Source organism: Eulemur rufifrons, chromosome 4 (assembly GCF_041146395.1).
Source record: "Eulemur rufifrons isolate Redbay chromosome 4, OSU_ERuf_1, whole genome shotgun sequence".
NCBI lineage: Eukaryota > Metazoa > Chordata > Mammalia > Primates > Lemuridae > Eulemur > Eulemur rufifrons.
In genome coordinates, this window is record NC_090986.1 from 70,871,620 (window position 1) to 70,890,253 (window position 18,634).

General features: G+C 36.4%; 1 protein-coding gene across 3 annotated transcripts in view; it reads left to right on the forward strand.

The window, feature by feature from the left end:
- The first annotated feature begins 628 nt into the window (after nucleotides 1-628).
- The window catches only part of CCDC169 (coiled-coil domain containing 169), a 42,069-nt gene continuing 24,063 nt past the window's right edge, over nucleotides 629-18,634 (forward strand). Inside the window, exons 1-4 of one of the 3 annotated variants that reach the window (XM_069467336.1) lie at nucleotides 686-768; nucleotides 2,028-2,107; nucleotides 10,144-10,254; nucleotides 10,337-10,377. In XM_069467336.1, coding sequence (XP_069323437.1) covers nucleotides 686-768; nucleotides 2,028-2,107; nucleotides 10,144-10,254; nucleotides 10,337-10,377 — 315 coding nt within the window. Of the gene's footprint in view, nucleotides 769-2,027; nucleotides 2,108-10,143; nucleotides 10,255-10,336; nucleotides 10,378-18,634 lie in introns of all 3 variants that reach the window. The other 2 variants (XM_069467337.1, XM_069467338.1) reach the window with 2 other exon arrangements.

The window sequence follows — 18,634 nt, forward strand, 5'->3', positions numbered from 1 at the left end:
ATTTTGTGATTGAAAATATAAGGAAATTTCAAGTTGCAGAGGGCAACTTTGACATATGTCATGAACAGTACACAGATTCCAAAAAGAGTAACCTGGACTGGCGACTCAGAAGTCTTCATGTGTTCAGGCAGTACCTTTGTAAGCCCAGTTCTTTCTCCTTCTACACTCCCAACCAGAGCATCTCCTGCGCATTCAACTGAAGCAAAGAAAGGCGCAGCCACTCTTGGATCCAGCATTTCCCCGGTAAGGGCTAAGAGTAAAGGAGACTTCGGGCACCGGGCAGTGTTTAGGAAAGCAACCAAGGCCAACAGGCGGCAAGAAAAAGGCGATGGATATTCTCGACCGCCTTACACTCAGCTACGCAGCCCGAGCACATCCCTCCTGGCTGTGCAGAGCAAGATACGTCCCCTCCACCTTGTGAGAGGGCCGTTCTCCAGGGGTTCCCCGGGACAGAGAGCACACTCTTTCTGTTCTGGCAGCCCTGTCCCCTGCAGTAGGCAGGTGACGCCTTATGACGTCACCGCGCGCCGCGGCGGGCCAGACGCGGGAGCCGGCGACTGTGAGGTAGTTCGCCATGGCGACGGCTTATAACAACACTTTCTCCTTCTTCGCTTCTAGTTGTTTCTTCGTCGTCTGCTCTAAGCTGTTTTGAGGGGAAGGACACGGAAGTCTCTGACTTGACACTATGGGGGAAGGAAAGGGCGACAACTTCGACGGTGTGAGCACCGACCGTCTTAAAATGGAGTTGCTGGAAGAAATCCACTTGAAGTGAGTCGGAGGGCGGCGCGCGCGCCCCCGCGCGGTGTGGGGACCCGTCCGCACCCCGGGAGGCCTCACCTGCGGCAGCGCCAGGGCCAGCGGCGGCTCGTGCCGCTCCTGGCAAAAGCCACTGAGCTCGATGTGAGACTGGGCGACTTCCAAAAATAGTTATTTTATGCGAAAGATTCATTTGACTCTTTGGCTAATTAAACCTTTGATATTATAAATAGGCTGGTTTTGAGGTAGGGTGTTCTGCCGATAGGATCAAGTCAAATAGAGTGCGTCATGTCCATATACTGTAATGTACTTTTTAGGATACTTCCAACCCCACCCATAGGCCCCATGAGAATTAGACAATCCCGTGTGTCCCATTAGCATCCTATGTTTTCCTCTACTGTAGCTCCAATCACACTATTTCAATTGCCTATTTCTTTTTCATGTACCAAACTATAAACATTCTGAGGACAGGTTCTGTGTATCCCCTGAGGAAGGGTAAGAGCAAGTACGTTAGAAGAATCCTGCATAAATTCAAATCCCATCTCTTATCACTCAGTAACTATATGATCTTGGACAAGTTAATTAACTTCTTTAAGCCTCAGTTGTCTCAACCCTAAGATTGGTATACAAATAGTTACACCTCCTGTGGTTATTCCCAGGATGGAGTGAAATGTACTGTAAAGCACTTAGCACTGGCTTGTAATAAGCATTCCGTGGACTTTTGCTGCTGCGATTGCTATTTTTCTGTTCACTTGTTCACTGTAATATTTTTCAGCACTTAGCACAATGGCTTGAACATAATAGGCATGCAAAAATATTTATTGAATAGATGATTCTGTCATCATGATTAAATTAATGTGCTATTTACTGATGTCCTAAAGAGTTAACATTTTTTATTAGTGTTTTTTTTCTCTTTGTTTCATTTTGTCAGTTATTGCCTATTGCCCTAGCTATTCCTTTCTATAATAATTTGAAGCTCCTAATTTGCTGCATTCTGAAAAACCAGATAACCAACTCCTTTGGGATCATATTTAAGTTGAGAGTAAAGAGTTTCCAGTGGTTGCCTGGGGGGATTTGAGGTTTAGTGCACATTTGCATCCTTCTGGAATGGGCTAATCAGAAGCTTTCATTTGCCTGATTCCTGATTCTCAACCATGCCTTCAATAAATGATGTTTCATAATTGTTCCTGAAGTAGTGGGGGATTACATATTATCTTTCTTTTGTTATTTTTAATTGAGTCATAATTAACAAAAATTATTTTTAATAACAGGGATATAGTGCAACTCTCGATGCTTGAAATAAGACACAAGATAGCAGAACTGGAAGCCAAACTCAATAATGACAATGAAGGTATATAAGTAGATATTTATATATGTGATTCCTGTGTAATTATCTATTTTACCAAGATACCTATAGTGCATTAAATCTCATATATTGAATAATAGTACCAAGATTTCAGTGTTGCTTTTTTTGGTGGCATTAATAATAATTTTTCATACAGGTTTTAAAACTGATATTTCAGAATGTTAAACCTAGTACTATTTAATTATTTTTCTATGTTACAAATTCAAAATGTTTGTCAATTAGCAAAACCTTTGTTACATGACATAAATATATTATTTCCTTAGTAAATAATAAAATATCACTAGTTTTCTATTCAACTCAAGTCATACCCTTCACATCTTAACTTCTGGATTTAAGGTATAACTTTAAAATCCTTATCTAGGTTTTGGCTGTTTGTTTGTATGAGGAGAATGTGTGTGGGGAGGCCAGGGTGTTGCATAAACACACATCACACACATACACACTCATAAATTCCTAAAATTTTTAATGTATGCAGGATACCAATTCATTCCACAAATATTGATTGAGACCCTCCCATCTGTCAACATTTTGAATGGAAGTCCTTTCTTTTCCTGGTTCTAAAGAGATTCATGACTACTGGAAGAAAGTGTCAAACCAAAACATGAATAGGAGAAGTGATACCAGTTCTATGTAACGAGAACCTAATACAACATAGGTGAGCTAATAAAGACAGATTTTCCAGAAGAAGCAGTGCTTGAACTGAATGCTAAAGAACAGTAGGAGTTTATTAGGGTTATGGGAGTGGGCTTGGTTCTTAAACCCATTTATTCTCTTCCTCTATTGGGGAGCCATGAACCAAAAGGATTAGTAGCCAAAGGGGAAATTAAATGCCACTTTCTTTAAGTACCCAATGCTTTGTTTAAGCTTGATTGGAGAGTACTGCTTTGTCCCAAGGCTAAAGTAGCTTCCTATATCTGTATATCTATATCTTAAATATAACTGGCTCTGTAGGGGTAGATTCTGGATGTACTTAACCAAGTAGTTGCATTGGCAGGATGGCTGGAATTTCCTCATCTACTCAGTTACAGAAAAAACAGAAGGCATGCTCACAGGTACACATGCAATGCAGTAACTACGTCCACTGGTAAAATGTAGCTCAATAAGTCTTACTATCAACAGTTCTTCTCATGGGGAGGAGGTAGTATGTGAATACAAAGAGAAAAGGTCACAATGGTAGGAGAGAAAGTTCTTTCCTCAGTGGGCCAAAGGTAAGGCCTAAGGGGAAGGTCAGAAACATTTACCCCTTCCTTAACTTTAACTAAAGCCAAGAACTGTGTCAGGTGAGGTAGTTATTATTATTCCTATTTATGGAAAAGTGATATTCCGGAATTTAAATAACTTCTAAGGCTACATAGTCAAGGAGTGGCAAAGCCATGATTTGATCCTAGATCATCTATCTACCATTACTACTATTACTACTACAATTGCCATCTACCACATCAGCACTCAAAACTTTTGGTTGTCTACTGCTGCATAACAAAGTACCCTATAGTTTAGGAGCTTAAAACAATAAATTATCTCACAATTCTGTGGCTTAACTGAGTTGGTTTGCCTGCATGGTTCTTGATTGGGGTCCTCATTTGGTTGCAATCAAGTGTTATCTGAGGCTCAGAGATCTGAAGCTTCAACTCAGCTGGTTATTATTCCAAGATGACTCACTCGCATGGCTGGCATCTGATACTGGCTGTTGACTGGATCCCAGCTGGGACTGCCTGTTAGAAATGCCTCTTGTACCTTTTGCTTTTCACAGCATGGTAGCTGGGTTCCAAGAAGATGTATCCTAAGAGCAAGCATTCCAAAAAGCACAAGTAGAAACTTCCAGGCCAATTAAGGGCTACTCCCAGAACTGGCACAGGGTTATATCCACTGTATTCTGTTGGTTAAAATAGTCACAGATTCAACAGAGTGGAGAAATAGACTCTGCTTTTCAAGGTCACATTACATAACAGCATATGGGATGGGAAATTTTACCATGGTCATCTTTGGAGAGTACAGTCTGCCACAGGGGCATTAAACATAAAGCCATTTGGGGAGAACGCTATGTAATTGATAAAGATGGAGAAAGAATATGATAGGACATGAGATTAAGGCTTATGAAAGAGGTAAATCAAGAGTCTTGAAATATGACGCTAATGAATTTTCATTTATCTTGAAGGCAACAGGGCAATATTAAAGGAGTTTTAAAATAAATTTACCATTGTTTTAACATTACAAAAGAAGTACATGCACATGTGACAACTATGGATACACTCACTGTTTAGATAATTCTTCACATTTTCCACTTTCCTCAAACCTCCACCACCTCTCCCTGCCATTTTGTCAGCTAATGAGCTTTCCCTCATTTTTCTAAGAGAAACAGAGAAGCAATCAGAAGAGGATTCCACGTTTCCACCAACAAAGCTACCACCTACCTGTGTCTTTCCACATCTTCTTCCCTCTTATTCCTATGGATGGTCTGTCCTTATTCTTACCTTTTCCCCTTGTGCAGTAGATCCTATCTACTCTCACCTACTCAAGGATATCACTCTAGCCCTGGTCCCCTCTCTTTCCTGTACCATCTGTTTTCCCTGCTCCACTGGATCATTCTCAAGAACAAATGAAAAACCTCTTTTGGCCCCACCTTTCCCCTTCAACTCTCATCCTTTTCACTGCCCCATGTACAGCTAAAGAGTACTTTTTGATTTCCACTCTTTCTCATCTGCTTATTCTTATTTAATCAGGCTCATAACTGGATTAACATTTAGGTGAAACAGCAAACACAACCAACTCCAAAAAGCTTCACATTCCCATAGTAGCCTCTTGAAGTTCTTTAGGATTCACAGGAAACTATCTATGGAAAAAGTGGCTTTATGTTTTGATTTGAATTTTATCATCACAAATTTTAGTGACAAGACAAGAAAGAGAATGTTCAGGTGACTTTTTTGTAAAAGTGAGAAGAGTCAGTATTTGTGTAGAGCTTTAAGTGCATTTTTAAAAATTGAAAACACAATTATCCTTTGAAAAAGTATTATTACCTCCATTTTTATAAATTAAAAAATTGAGACAAGAAAATATATATGACCATATATCTGTCATGGATAAAGAAGGCTTTTCTTAGTTTAAGAGTAATAAAAGAAATCACTGAGGGAATTATATTTAGGTTTGACTTCAGAAAAAGTAACTTCCCTTTGATTAAAAAAAGGCACATATGAGAATCAAAAACAGCAATCTGGGAAAGATATTAGTAGCCAAGATGATGGACAAAAGGTCTATATTTTCACTACATCTATATCTTCTGCAATTCAATTAGGAAACACTAAGTTTCCAATAGATAAATATGAGTAGAACATAAAGAGACAATTCATGAGTATGGAAAAATAGCTTGTCCTTTAGCTAAAGAAATTTGATACAAACTTTGTTTCCTATCAAAGAAGAGATTTTTTCAAAGAGTGAAACAGGCACTTTATATATTACTGCTACCTCTTTGAAAATCACTTCTAGAATAAATTCCTTATAGTGATGATGATGATGAAAATGACAATGAAAACAATTTTTATAGCATTTTCTGTGTGTTCTGTAGTGTACTAAGCATTTTACATGTTTTACTGAATCTTCCCAATATCCTATAAGATAGGAACTTTAATTATTCTTATTTTACAGATGAGAAATTGAAGCACAAAAAAGGTAAGAACTTGCTCTGAATCACATAGATAAGCTAGTAAGTGGTTGAGACATGATACTTTGTACCAATATGTCCCCTCCCTTTTTGACATGTTGATATTTTCATGCTGTTCTCACTGCTTGAAAACCTTTTTCACCTTTTCTGACTTGGATCGGGGGTCATTTCCCTCAAGAAGCATTTTATAACCTTTTTTCAACTTTGATCTCCCCATCCCTAATTTCTTTCCACCACCTTCCAGATTGGTTGTCTGGAAGGTATTTCGCAGCATTTACTTAACAAAAATTTTTCTGAAATGTTCTGGCTGTATGTCTTTTTCTCTTGACTAGTCCTACTGCTGATTGACAGCTGAGACTACGTCTATTTCAGTTTTGTATCCCTAGTGCATAGTACAGTGCCACATTAGACTTTTTCCTTTCCTTATTAAAAACATTTTCTTCTTTCACAAAGTCTTTTCAAATTAACATAACTTCATTTCTGTAATCATTATAAATATAGTGACCAACAATTAAAACTCAAATGTTGCCAATATGGTGATATTAAGAGGTGAGGACTTTAAGAGGTGATTATGCTATGAAGGTTCCTTTTTCCTTAATGGGATTAGGGCCCTTATAAAAGAGGTTTCATAAAGCATTCAGTTAGCTTGCCCTTCTACCTTCTGCCACATAAAGACATAGCAAGAAGGCTCTTATCAGACAAATGCATGGTACCTTGATCTTGGACTTCCCAGCCCCCAGAACTGTGATAAATAAATTCTGCTCTTTGTAAATTACCGAGTCTCAGGTATTTTGTTATAGCAGCACAAATGGACTAAGACATATTATAGTCAATTTCCAACCAATTCAACTGTGGTTTTTTTTTTAACACTTTAAAATGTCTTACTTGGCATTGTTGTTTGGTGGGGCTTTTTTGTCTGTTTGTTAACATTGCTATTTGTCTTTGGTAAAATAAAAACTAAAAATAAAAATTCTTATCTAAAAGATAGGGATTCACCTAATTTCCTCCTGCTTTATGAACCTCCCCTTCAAAGGTCAATTCATGGAATTTTTCAATTTTTTGTTTGATTTTATTTTTCATTGTATTGTTCCTAGCCAAGGTCCCTCTATAAGATTATAAAACAATTTGTTTTTTTCTTTAAAATGTGCAATGCCTGTTTCTTGGGGGTTTTTTTGTTTGCTTTTAGAGTTGCTGCAGGAGTGATGGCTTCATGGGGTTATTGCTGAGAGTATTTTTTTCTGTTTTCCCCCTCTAAGATCCACAAATGTTTCTGATAAATGTTTATACTCACAACCTGTATTTTAAGTAATGGATTTTTGTAAGTGTATCTAAGACCTTGTTAGGTTGACTTGGCATGCTCAAGGTAAGGGATCATGTTTTTTGGTGTCAGGTTTATTGTAGCAATCTCAAGGTTAACACCACGTCTCATACTTGGACTGATTTCCTATAGTTCTGAACTACCTGTGGTATCAAGTCTATTCCAGAAACTTGCTATTTCTAATGATCAGTGTTATTTCCAGTTGAAAACATAATTTAAACATTATTGTATTTTAAAGACAGATGATGAATGTCGCAAAGATTACAAACCTTAGTATTTTCAGCACTTTTGTGTTATCACAGAATAAAGTGTGGTAAGGAAAGTAAAACTCAGTGGTCCATTTTTAGAAAAAGGAAACAGTTGATAATTAGGAAGTTGACCCGTTTTATGGGAGCCAATGCTGTTTTCTGAAAAGGAAACAAAAATTTGCTTAATCTCCAGTTTTGTGGAACTCCGTCCACTTGCTGAGAATTCAGAAATTCCCACACATTCACCTTATTAGTATTCGCCATGTAAGTCAGTCATGACTGCAGGTTTTGGTGAGTTATATACTCTTCATTTTTATGCAATTGCAAATAAGTGTCTTTTAATTAATGAATTGTTAACAACATACACATTATCTGACTGGGGTTAGGGACATAATTAACTTGGAATGAATAAGTGGCATTAATTTATTTGATAGCTCTCTTGTCATTTTCTGTCATTTGTGGGCTCAGTTACTTAATGCCTCCTAAGATTTCTCTAAAGCAGGTTCTTCTGTTTTATGTGTATCCCTCCTCATTGTAATTTATCAAAACAGCAATGCATTCTCAGATCAACTTTGGCAATGCAGCAATAATTAGTACAGGTCAGATAGATTTGATGTAGAAATGAACTATTTGCAAAATATCAAAGATATGCCAATTTAAAACTCTGGAAATCAGTCTCAGTGATTACCTATTGCCTAGATAGCTTAAGAGCAGATTATTCTTTGCTATGAACTCTGATTAATTTGTATTCTTTATTAGGAAGTTGACCTTTTATAGCTACCCAGGGGCTGACTTATCTCTTAAGCACAGTAGGCACATTATGTAGGGTTCATGATAATTTTAGAAGGCTATGAGTTATTTTAATTTCTTTTAAAATCAGAAGAAAAAAATAAATATGATCAGGCTGGATTACATTTGTCTTATACCAACACAGTAATAAAATAGAATTTTTAATAATTTTTTTATGGAGGAAAGGGCCCACAAAGGCGAAAGTGCCTAGAGCCCATGAAACTCATAAGGCTGCCTTACAGCAACCTAAGATAATTTTCTTCCCATTTTTTATGTACACTACTGTTTTTAAATTTTCTCCTTAATTCAGCAGTCCATATGCCTTTCTCTTTGTTCTTTTGTCTTCTGTAGTCTGTATTCATCTGTGTACATTGAAGGATTTACACATTTGAGTATATATTTGGAGATCAGTTCACCACATTGAGGAACATGTTGATGCCGTTACCTCTAAGACCTTGTACTCATTAACATTAGTATATACTTTTATGCTATTTGGCTTATCTCTATTTGATGATTTTTAGGTTAATAATATATAAAGTAAAATGGGATCAAAAGTTATAAATTGCACTCAGGTATGCCAAAAATAAATTGCATTTTTTAATTTTTTTTTTTTTTTTGTAATCATTCTCATCTTGCTCTGAATCCTCTATTCCCATAGTGGTAAAGGGAATACAATGACAAAGACTTCGGCTAGCCAGTTGTAGAGATGATTCCATCTATTTGGGCTCTATGGTATCTTACGGATAAATGTTCAGTCTTTCAGTGCTTCTCCTTTCTTGTTCCCTAAAACATTTGAATTAATGACTTTCAGTTTCAGTTTGGGAGGGTATTATTTGGGCCCGTTTCTTTCTTTTTCTTTTTCTTTCTTCTTCTTTTTTTTTTTTTTCCCAGTAGGGTCTTGCTATATTGCCCAGGCTGGTCTCGAGCTCCTGGGCTCAAAGGATATTCTCTCCTCAGCCTTCTGAGTAGCTGGGACTACAAGCACATACCACCATGCCCATCCAACCTCTTTCTTTGGTAGGCCACATTTGTGTAGAGATGAGGGTGTAAGGGAACCCTGTGACAGGGTTGAGGAAGTTGGCAGTGGTGTGTGTAGTTATTCTCTCCTTTGACTCCTCCATCAACTATAATGTACCAGAAATTATCTCAAGATATGTAAAAAGCATTTAAAGCCAAAAAAGAAGCTGTCTTTTTTCTCTCTACAAAGCCTGACTTTCAAGACTCAAAAAAACTTAGCTTTGGGTTTTGAAGCTGAACAAAGACTTTCAATTCTAGGCTGTATTTTTCCTTTCTCCCAGACATAAGATAAGTGCTTTGGCTTTAATAGCCAAAGGGATTTAGCGAAAGAAAACTACATAAGGTTCAGAGAAAATGCCTGAGAAGACAGCTAAATGTGCACAATGTTACCTTAGCTTAGCAGTTAAGAGGATATGATTTCAAAGTCAGAAAAAACTGGGTTTAAACTCCAGTTCCCCCATTTATTAGTTTTAGTCATCTTAAGAATGTTATTTGACATCTCTGAGCCTGGGTTTTCTCATCTGTAAAACAGTTAACTAACTTTTTTAAAATGAGAATTAAATTAATTAATATTTAATATATGTAAAGCATTGTATGCTTTACACATGGCAAACTTGAACATGATATTAGATAGAAGATTAGTACTGTTTGGGATGTATATATGGATATTTCAAGTTCCAAGGGAAGGAACATGTTCCTGATATTCTCTGTAATGGAATTCATTATAAGAATACATGAGGAAGTAAAGGATAAAAGGGGGTGGGAGTAAGGAAGAACCAGAATCCCAATAGTTGTGGTGAAGCCTGGCTGTGTGGTAGCCTGAGTGTGGGTCTAGTCTAGTCCCTGCAATCTGGAAAATCCTGTCTAACATAGAAATACATACTTACTAATTATTTCCTTCTAGTTCATCTGTATTGCTAATGAAGTCAAGTACAATAATGAATAAATGAGAGGTAATGAGGTGGTCTTGATCTTTTTCCCCCTTTTTACTAAGGCTGTGAATGGAAAACCCGTTATGAGACACAGCTTGAACTGAATGATCAACTAGAAAAGCAAATTGTTTCTCTCAAAGAGAAAATGGCAAAAATTCGTGGCAATCCTTCAGGTACACAAGCAATCGTATGCGTGTTTTATAAGTTGAGTTAAAACTGATAAAATATCAATTGCTCATATCTGTTTCATTGTAGATAGACTATCTGCTATTCGTGTCTATGAACAAATGCCAGTGGTGAGTAAAAAATGGTTAAACAAACAAAAAAAAAGTTGAAGAAAATTATGTACCTTTCCCCCTCAACCCCCAGACATACGCCAAACAAAAGTTAAAAGACTGTGGCAAGGTCTAAATAAAATATTTTATACAGGGGAGCTGTTTCTTGCATATGAGGAATCCTGTAATAAGATTGTCAACTTAATCTCCCCTGTATAAAGCTGGGCAGGTATTCTGGTGTAGGTAAAAACAAACAAACAAAATTGAAGAAAAGGAATCTCAGTAGTCAAGCTGGGTGGAAACCTGAATGTATCTTTTCCTTGCAACCCTAAGGAGCCTGTTTAACAAGGAAATATATCTTCTACATATCTAAAAACATTCTTATTCTAGTTCCTCTGTAATATACGTATACCCATGTACATATGTACACACAATACTCACATACACGCACATCTATATACATAAACACACTCACACATAAAATATGTATAAAATGCAATAGGGAACCCATAAAATTACCCTGCAAGAAACATGAAACCTCATTAGGCTGAGCTATCTACTTTTTTTTCTGGTTGCCCTTAGTGATATCTTTTCCCTCTTTTAAGAGTTCATTTTAAACCCTAATAAATTACTTAAAATTTATATGTTTTGTACTTTACAAAGCACATTCATTTGCTTTTCATTCATTCAAATATTTATCCTTTAAAATGTAGAGAAGGTCCAAAGCATGGCTTATGTTGGGTTCAAAGCATGCTTAGAAGTAGCCTTTTCCTCAGAACTCTTGCTGAATTTTTATTTTAAGAATACTCAGAAAAACATGGAAATATTATGAAAAACCAAGCGTACTTTTTATAAAAATGAAAATATAATACTCAGCTGAATTGATAGGACTTAATATCATAATAATGTCTTTAATTAAATATACATAGTATACAAATTAAATTTATGTGCCTTATCTTAGTTTTGCAACAACCCTGTAAAATAAAATTTAATATTATTCCCTTTAATGCAAGTGACACTAAGCTTAAAAGAGGGGAAGTGGTTTGCTCAGGCTCACACAATCTAGAGATGTGGAACCAGATTCTCTCCCTCTGACAAAGCCTGCACCCATTTAACTATACTCTGCTAGACTAACAGCCCTTCTATACTGCTTATCAGAAATAACAACAAATAGTTTTTGAATGGCTATAGGTAGAGTACTAAGTTGACAGCTATAATGAGGACCTGAGCATTTATGAATATTGCTCTTTAAATAACTGCAAACCTTTAGTGAAAAATATAAAGAAATATTGCATTTTTGCTAATAATGAATCAAGGAAAAATAAGTTGGTTTTTTTTTTTTTTTTGCATATCTCTCTGTTATTTTTAGCCCAGAAATATCCTTATTTCTATATATTGGAAAGTCAGGAAAATATATATATATATATATTTTTTTTTTAATTGGAAAACCTATAAAGTGTTTTTTCCCTCCCCTTCTTTCTTAGAGTAATATCCCCCTCTTGTGGCATTTAGAAATTGTTGCTAGGGCTATTTTAAGCTTAGTGCCTTTTCTTAATTACAGGTAGAATTTTAATATTACCTACAGAACATAAAGTATAAAATACTACCTATAAAATTTAAAATATTCTGGCTACCTGCTTCTTGTTAACCCAGCCCCAGTCTTAGCTCAAGAAATTGGGTATCACTAGTCTCATGGAGAATAGCAACAAGTGCTGGCATGATATGGTAAAATGCTATATAGCATATCTAAGGAGGAGCATTTAATTGGTTTTCTGCCTATTCCCTGAGACTCTGTAACATATTCATGTTGGCAAAAAATACATTTATTTTCCTTAATGGATTTGTGTTCTTCTTGAAGAAAATGTGATTCTCTGAGAGGTTTAGATCCAGAGGCAGAAAATTATATTTCTTTTCAGTAAAAGACTGAAGAAATATTAGAACAACCAAGAGTGGGGCCACAGACCAAGCAGAAAGGAAAGAGAATGAAAGTTCGGCATACATAGAACTGGTCCTCTATTCTGTAGGCAGATGCCTTGCACAGTATTTGAGTTTTCTCAAACAGTGGAATCCAGGAGGGGTTTGTCTGAGCAGCAGGGATTAGAAATCTAGCCAAGGGTTTTGGTGATGGAAATATTCAAATACCGAGCAAAAAGCACTGGGATCCAAGAATCCTATATCCAGTCAAGACACTTCTCTTATCTAATGATATAAGATGTACTAAGTCTTATTCTTTGATATAAAGAACAATATTTATGAAATTCAGACATATAATATTGTTATAATGCAAATAAATTTTTGGTTTCCTGTTAAACTGATAATTAGAGAAAAGGGCTTAAATTCATTGTTTTTTGTGGGATAGAGTATGAATTTGAATACTATTTGTAAATTTCCTGAAGTTTTATCCTTGTAGTGGGTTGCTTAATCTTTAGGAGTAACCTATGTAGACATACTTATGAAATTGATGTTATGAAATTGATACTAACTTTGAGTAACTTCAAACTGCAGGTTTGCTTATGGGTAACAAAAAGGATGGACACTACTTGTTGACCAGTATATTTGTAACATTTTAAAATGCTATTTGAAAAAGTATATTAAATGTTAAGTTATTTTCAAACCAGGTCATTAAAGTGGACTTGATTTTAATATTTTTGGAAAAATTAGTCACTCAAGTGATATTAAAGCTCTGATCTTTGTTCTGAAATAGACTAGCTTGGAGCCTTCAACCTAGTTTTTGAGATTCACTTTTCTCCTTTAAGGTAGTATAGATTATATAATATCTTGAAAGTATCTTTCAGTAGTATAATTTGTTAAAATTTAATTTTACGGTGATGTATTAGTTAAGGTCTGTATTTGGCTGCACATAAAAGAAAGGTTTAAACAGGTAAGGGTGTTTTTGTTTTTTTTTCAATGTGACAGGAAGTATTAGCAGTTTGCCATCCAGGGTTGGTGCAGCAGCTCTATAATGCCTTCGGGAATCCAGGCTCTTCCTGAGTTTCCACTCTGCCATCCTTTTGTGAGTGGCTTTTGTTCCCATGCTTGTAAGATGGCTGCTTCACCTTCTCACCTGCTTCACATTCTCATTTAAAGAAAGAAGTAGGTGAAAGGATATAGGGCCAAGGAGAAGACCAGTCAGGTCTACTTCCTTTCAAGAGTTTTCCAAGATGCTGCACCCAGCAATTTCCCTTTGCATCTCATTGGTTAGAACTATATCATATGGCCACCTTCATTTGAAAGAGAGTCTGGGAAATGTAGTGTTACTGAGCATAAATAGGAAGAAGAGGAGAATGGATATTGGGTATGCAATTAGCTCTATCTGCCACACAAGGTCATTTAAAGTATTGAGTAGTATTTCATTTCAAAGTAATATGTATTCAGTTGATATTATTTGGAAAATAAAAGGCAAAGAAAAAGAATATCATAAAGTCAAACATATCTACTGTTGACAGTTTATTTTTTAAGTAATTTTTGTATGTATATGTGTTGACAAAAAGAACAACCCAGCCAGGTGTGGTGACTCACACCTGTAATCCTAACACTCTGGGAGGCTGAGGTGGGAGGATCGCATGAGGTCCAGAGTTCAAGACCAGCCTGAGCAAGAGCAAGACCACAAAAAAGGATTGCACTTAGTTTTTGTTGTTGTTTAAAATATAATTGTAACCTTACTGCATGAACAATTTTGAATCTCATACTAATAGAACAATCACTTATTTCTTATGTTTTCTTCAGGCACATTTTTAAATGTTACATGATATTCTATTGTGTTGGAATGTCAATGTTCAATAATGTTTCTCTATAATTGATATTTTAGGTTATTTCTGGTTTTAATTTTGAGTAAAACAAAACCCACGGAGTCTATTATGGCAAACAACCATATACTGTAGTATTCACAAATCTTCAGATCTTTGTCACTGTTTTACTTTAAATGTTTTAATAAAAACAAATTATAGAGTTGAGGTCCATTTTGTTCCCCTCCCTGTCTCCCTCCTTTGGTTCTTTATAGGCAAGTACTATCATGGATTTGATATGTCATTCCAGTTTATTTTTTAATATCTTTACACATATATTATGTGTCTAAAAATGCTTATAAAAAGTATCATACTGTACATATTCTTCTACTTGTTATTTCATTCTATCCATATTAATACATAAGGATCTAGTAAATCTTACCTGTTTAATATTTCATTATACATGTATATCTCAATATATTCATTACCCTTTTTACATACATTGAGGAGTTTTCAAAATTTCACTGTAACAAGCATTGCCACAGTGAACATCCTTATACATGTCTCCCAGTACAAAGTGTTCCTCCAGGCTTCGCAAACTTTTCTGTAGAGGGCTAGATAGTAAATATTTTCAGCTTTATAGCCATATGATATCTGTTGATCTCTGTTGCAGCTTTTCAATCCTGCCACTGTGCAAAAGGATCCATACACAATACCTCATAGGTGGGCTATATTCTAAAAAATCTTGGTTTACAAAAACAGGAAGTGTCTGGATTTGGTCTTTAGGCTTACTTTTCTGGCCCCTGCTTTAGGGAAGTGGTCCTTAAACTTTGTTGAGTAACAGAATCACCTAGGGTACTTCATAAAGTACAAAGGCTGAGCCCTATCCTTCAACCAGCTTACCATTCCCGTGTTCTTTATTAACCCTCTAGGTAATTCTGATGTACAACAAAGTTTGAGAACCATTTCTATAAACATACATCTTATTAGAAATGGAATTTGGCAGTAGGGGGTGGAGTGCAGGATCTTGCTATGTTGCCCAGGCTGGTCTGGAACTCCTGGCCTCAAGCAATCCTACCTCAGCCTCCTGAGTGGCAGGGACTACAGGGCTACTAAACAGCCAGCCTGGAAGTAAAATTTTTTTATTTCAAAATAAATTAATTAAGTGGGTAAAAGTGTTTTTGTTACAAGGTAATCTTATATAATGCTTAAGTCAGAGCTTTTGGTGTGCGTGTCACCAGAATAGTGTTCATTGTACCCAATAGGTAAGTTTTTATCCCACACCCACCCTCCCACCCAGAAGTAGAATTTTTAAATCATGGAATATGTACATTTTCAAATTTTCAAGTAATGATAAAGTCCGTCTGGATCAATCTATCTAAAGATACCCCAGATCTATAATTAGTTCAGTATGTCTGGAATGAATAGGAGTAGTGATGGGAAATAAGGCTGGAAATTTATGCAGGAACTAGATCATAAAGGATTTTGTATTTGTGTTAGGGAGTGTGAATGTTTTTTAATATGTGATAAGAGGCTATTGAAGTATTTTATATAGAGTTTAAAGGCTGCCCCCACCACCTCCCATTCCTATGGAGAAAAGATTCCTCAGGGGCAGGTTAGAATGGAGGCAGAGAAACCAGTTAGGATGATTTTGCCATAGTCTAGGTAAGCGAAGGTGAGTTTTTAGCTTGAGCAGTGTTATATAGGGATGGAGCTGAGGAGACAGATTAAAGATATATTTGGGAATGAGGATTTCATGAATACTTGGATGCTAGGGTGAGACTGGGAAAGAATTTAAGGACAATTGAGGGGTTTGGTTCAATAACTTTGTGGATTACAATGAACAAGACTATAGAAATCAGAACTAGTTGGGATGTTAAGAAATGGTGAGTTTAGTTTTGTTTGTGTGTTTTACACAGATGATACTGGTCAGGAAGCAACTGGAAATAATTTCAGACTATGGAAAGTTGTATCTCTGAAAATAGAGGTCATGGAGTCATGAGTGTCTCTTGAAGTCATGAAAGTACAAGAGATTGTGCAAGAAAATAATATATAGTATGAAAAACAGGATTGACGATGGAAGGCTGGGGAATAATAACATTTAAGGTGTTAGCCAAGGAGGTGATTTGGTGAAGATAATTGAGAAGAAAAAATATTAAGAAAGGATGATGGGGACAACTGGAAGAGTGGTATCACAGAAGCCAAAGAAGGAGAAGGTTTTATAAATGTTCAATAGAAGAATGTTCTGCAAGAAAATTTTACTTGAGGGTAGGATACAGCACATGGTCCAAAGTTCAGGCAAATTATTCAAAAATGAAGAAAATACACAAGTGCCAATTAGAGGCCAGGGACATTGGAAGAAGAGGTAGTGTAGTAGAAAAGTAGGGGTGAGAAAATGGAGTGAATGTAACCCTACCTTACCTAGAAACATAGCTTTTGGAATCAGACTGTCCTGGTTCAAATTCAAACTATGGAACACTGAGGAAATTATTTCATCTCTTTCAGGTTTAATTTCCTAATCTGTAAACTGGAGTTAATTAAGCACTCTTGCAAGGTTGTCATGATTATTAGTGACAGATTAAAAAAAAATTGTGTAGTACTGTGTTAGTTCCCTTCCTGTCTTCCCTTGATAAAAGAGAAGTAAAACTTTATTAAGACATATCTGTTGTGAAATTAGCTGTAATCCATTGTAAGGAATAAGAGCAAGGCCCAAAGACGTGCAATCTGTTTTCACTCAGTAGGCTGTGCTGTTATGTAAGCTGCGAAACTTCTTGTACCTTTTCAAAACTGTAATATAATAGAATTTCATGGTTCTTAGTACCTTTCCAGAAAGCAGGGGCTTCAGCAGGTATTTAACACTCTTAATTTAAAAAAAAAACATAGAACCTTTACTTCTCTTGGGCTAGCTGGGTGTACATTTTCTACCATCTTCTGTTTGCATTCACAAGAAAAAGGACCTAGCACTTACCTAACATTCTTTCCAAGAATTTCCAGGTGTGCTCAGCAAAGACCTGTAGACATTCACCAGAAGACTAAAATCTTTAAGGATTCCAAATAACTAAAAGTTCAGGCTAATTAGGTTTGGTTGTCTCTGATGAGCATTAGCTATTTTTCAGGTTCTGGCTTGGTTTCTTCGTTAATCTCTGGTTAGGATACAAAGCTGAGGATTCCACTAAGCTCTTTATCAGAACCCAATGGCTCTGAGTGTGCAGCCGGTGGATGGTTACCCAACAATATTTTGAGTAGTATTTCAGTGCTTTACTGTCACTACTAGCATATGGTAGTGCATGTCTTCTTTCTTAGAGTGGCTTATTTAGGCCGGCGGCAGCTCAGAGGCTATGACATTGTGCCATAAACAGAAAAGACAATTGGCCAGTCTACTTCCCTACTCCCCTGTGCTGTCCAATACCACCGTGTCCTTAGTTGCTGTTTGATAAACAGAGTGGCGGTTCTTCCACTTTCAAACTGTATAGGAATCACGTGGAGCATTTATTGAAAGTATGAATTCTGGGTCTTACCCCCAGAAATCCTCATTTGGTAAGGCCTGGGTGTTTATGTTGTTGTTGCTTTTTGGCAGGCATCTCAATAGGCCCTACTGCAGAGCACAATTTGAGATCAACAAATTTAGGGGATCTATATCCCTCAGAGAAAGATGTGCAAGATAGCCTCTCTGTGACAAGAGTTACTATAAAGTTTCTATAAGCAAGCACTACCATACCCCTGCAGTCAACTCTGTTTCTTGACTCATTTTGTAACTCCAAAGTCATAAAACTGATTACTGCCATTTTTGTCTGCCTGTGATTTTCCTGTCAGTGCACTCTCCCTTGTCCTACTACATCCAGACAGCTTTGATCCTTTAGGGAAATCTCTCACCGGTGCATACGCTCTGACAGTCAGATGGATCCCGCTCCTAAATCCCACAAGACTGGCTGGTGGTGGGAGGCCTGGGGGAGAAGGTGTATAATAAAAACAGAGAAACATTGTTGAGGAAAATATTTAGTTTCACCTCAAAAGTTCTCTGGAAAATTCTTGATCAATTCATAGGAAGACAATTTGCTGAAGTCCAAATTCTTGAATATGTTCTTAACAATCTAATTTTATTGGTAGCATTTTAAGGAATATTTAATTTGTTAAAAACCTAAGATCCATGGAAATGGCTTAGCATTTAGTATCATCATTGAAAAATATATTCAGAAAAAGAATATGTTTAAGTTGTAAGTTCACATATATAAGGATTCTTTCTAAAGCAAGTTTTTAGTAAACTAGTAAATTTGGAATCCGAGGTAAATTGGTCTGTCTGCAAATTAATCCTTTGATGAATTGACTTTTTGAAATTACAATTTTTGGCTATTTTTCTAGCTTCCCTTCTGACATAGGTTTTAGCTTTCCATAGGACAAACAAAAAGAACCTCTCCTTGCCCTGCTTAACAGGAGAAGCTTGAAGGAAGAGACGGTTTTAAGTCTCAGGAAAATTCTTTTTAACCATTGGGCCATTTTCTTTATCACACACCTGGCACTTCAGAGAAACAAGTCTCTCCTCTCTATTATTCTGT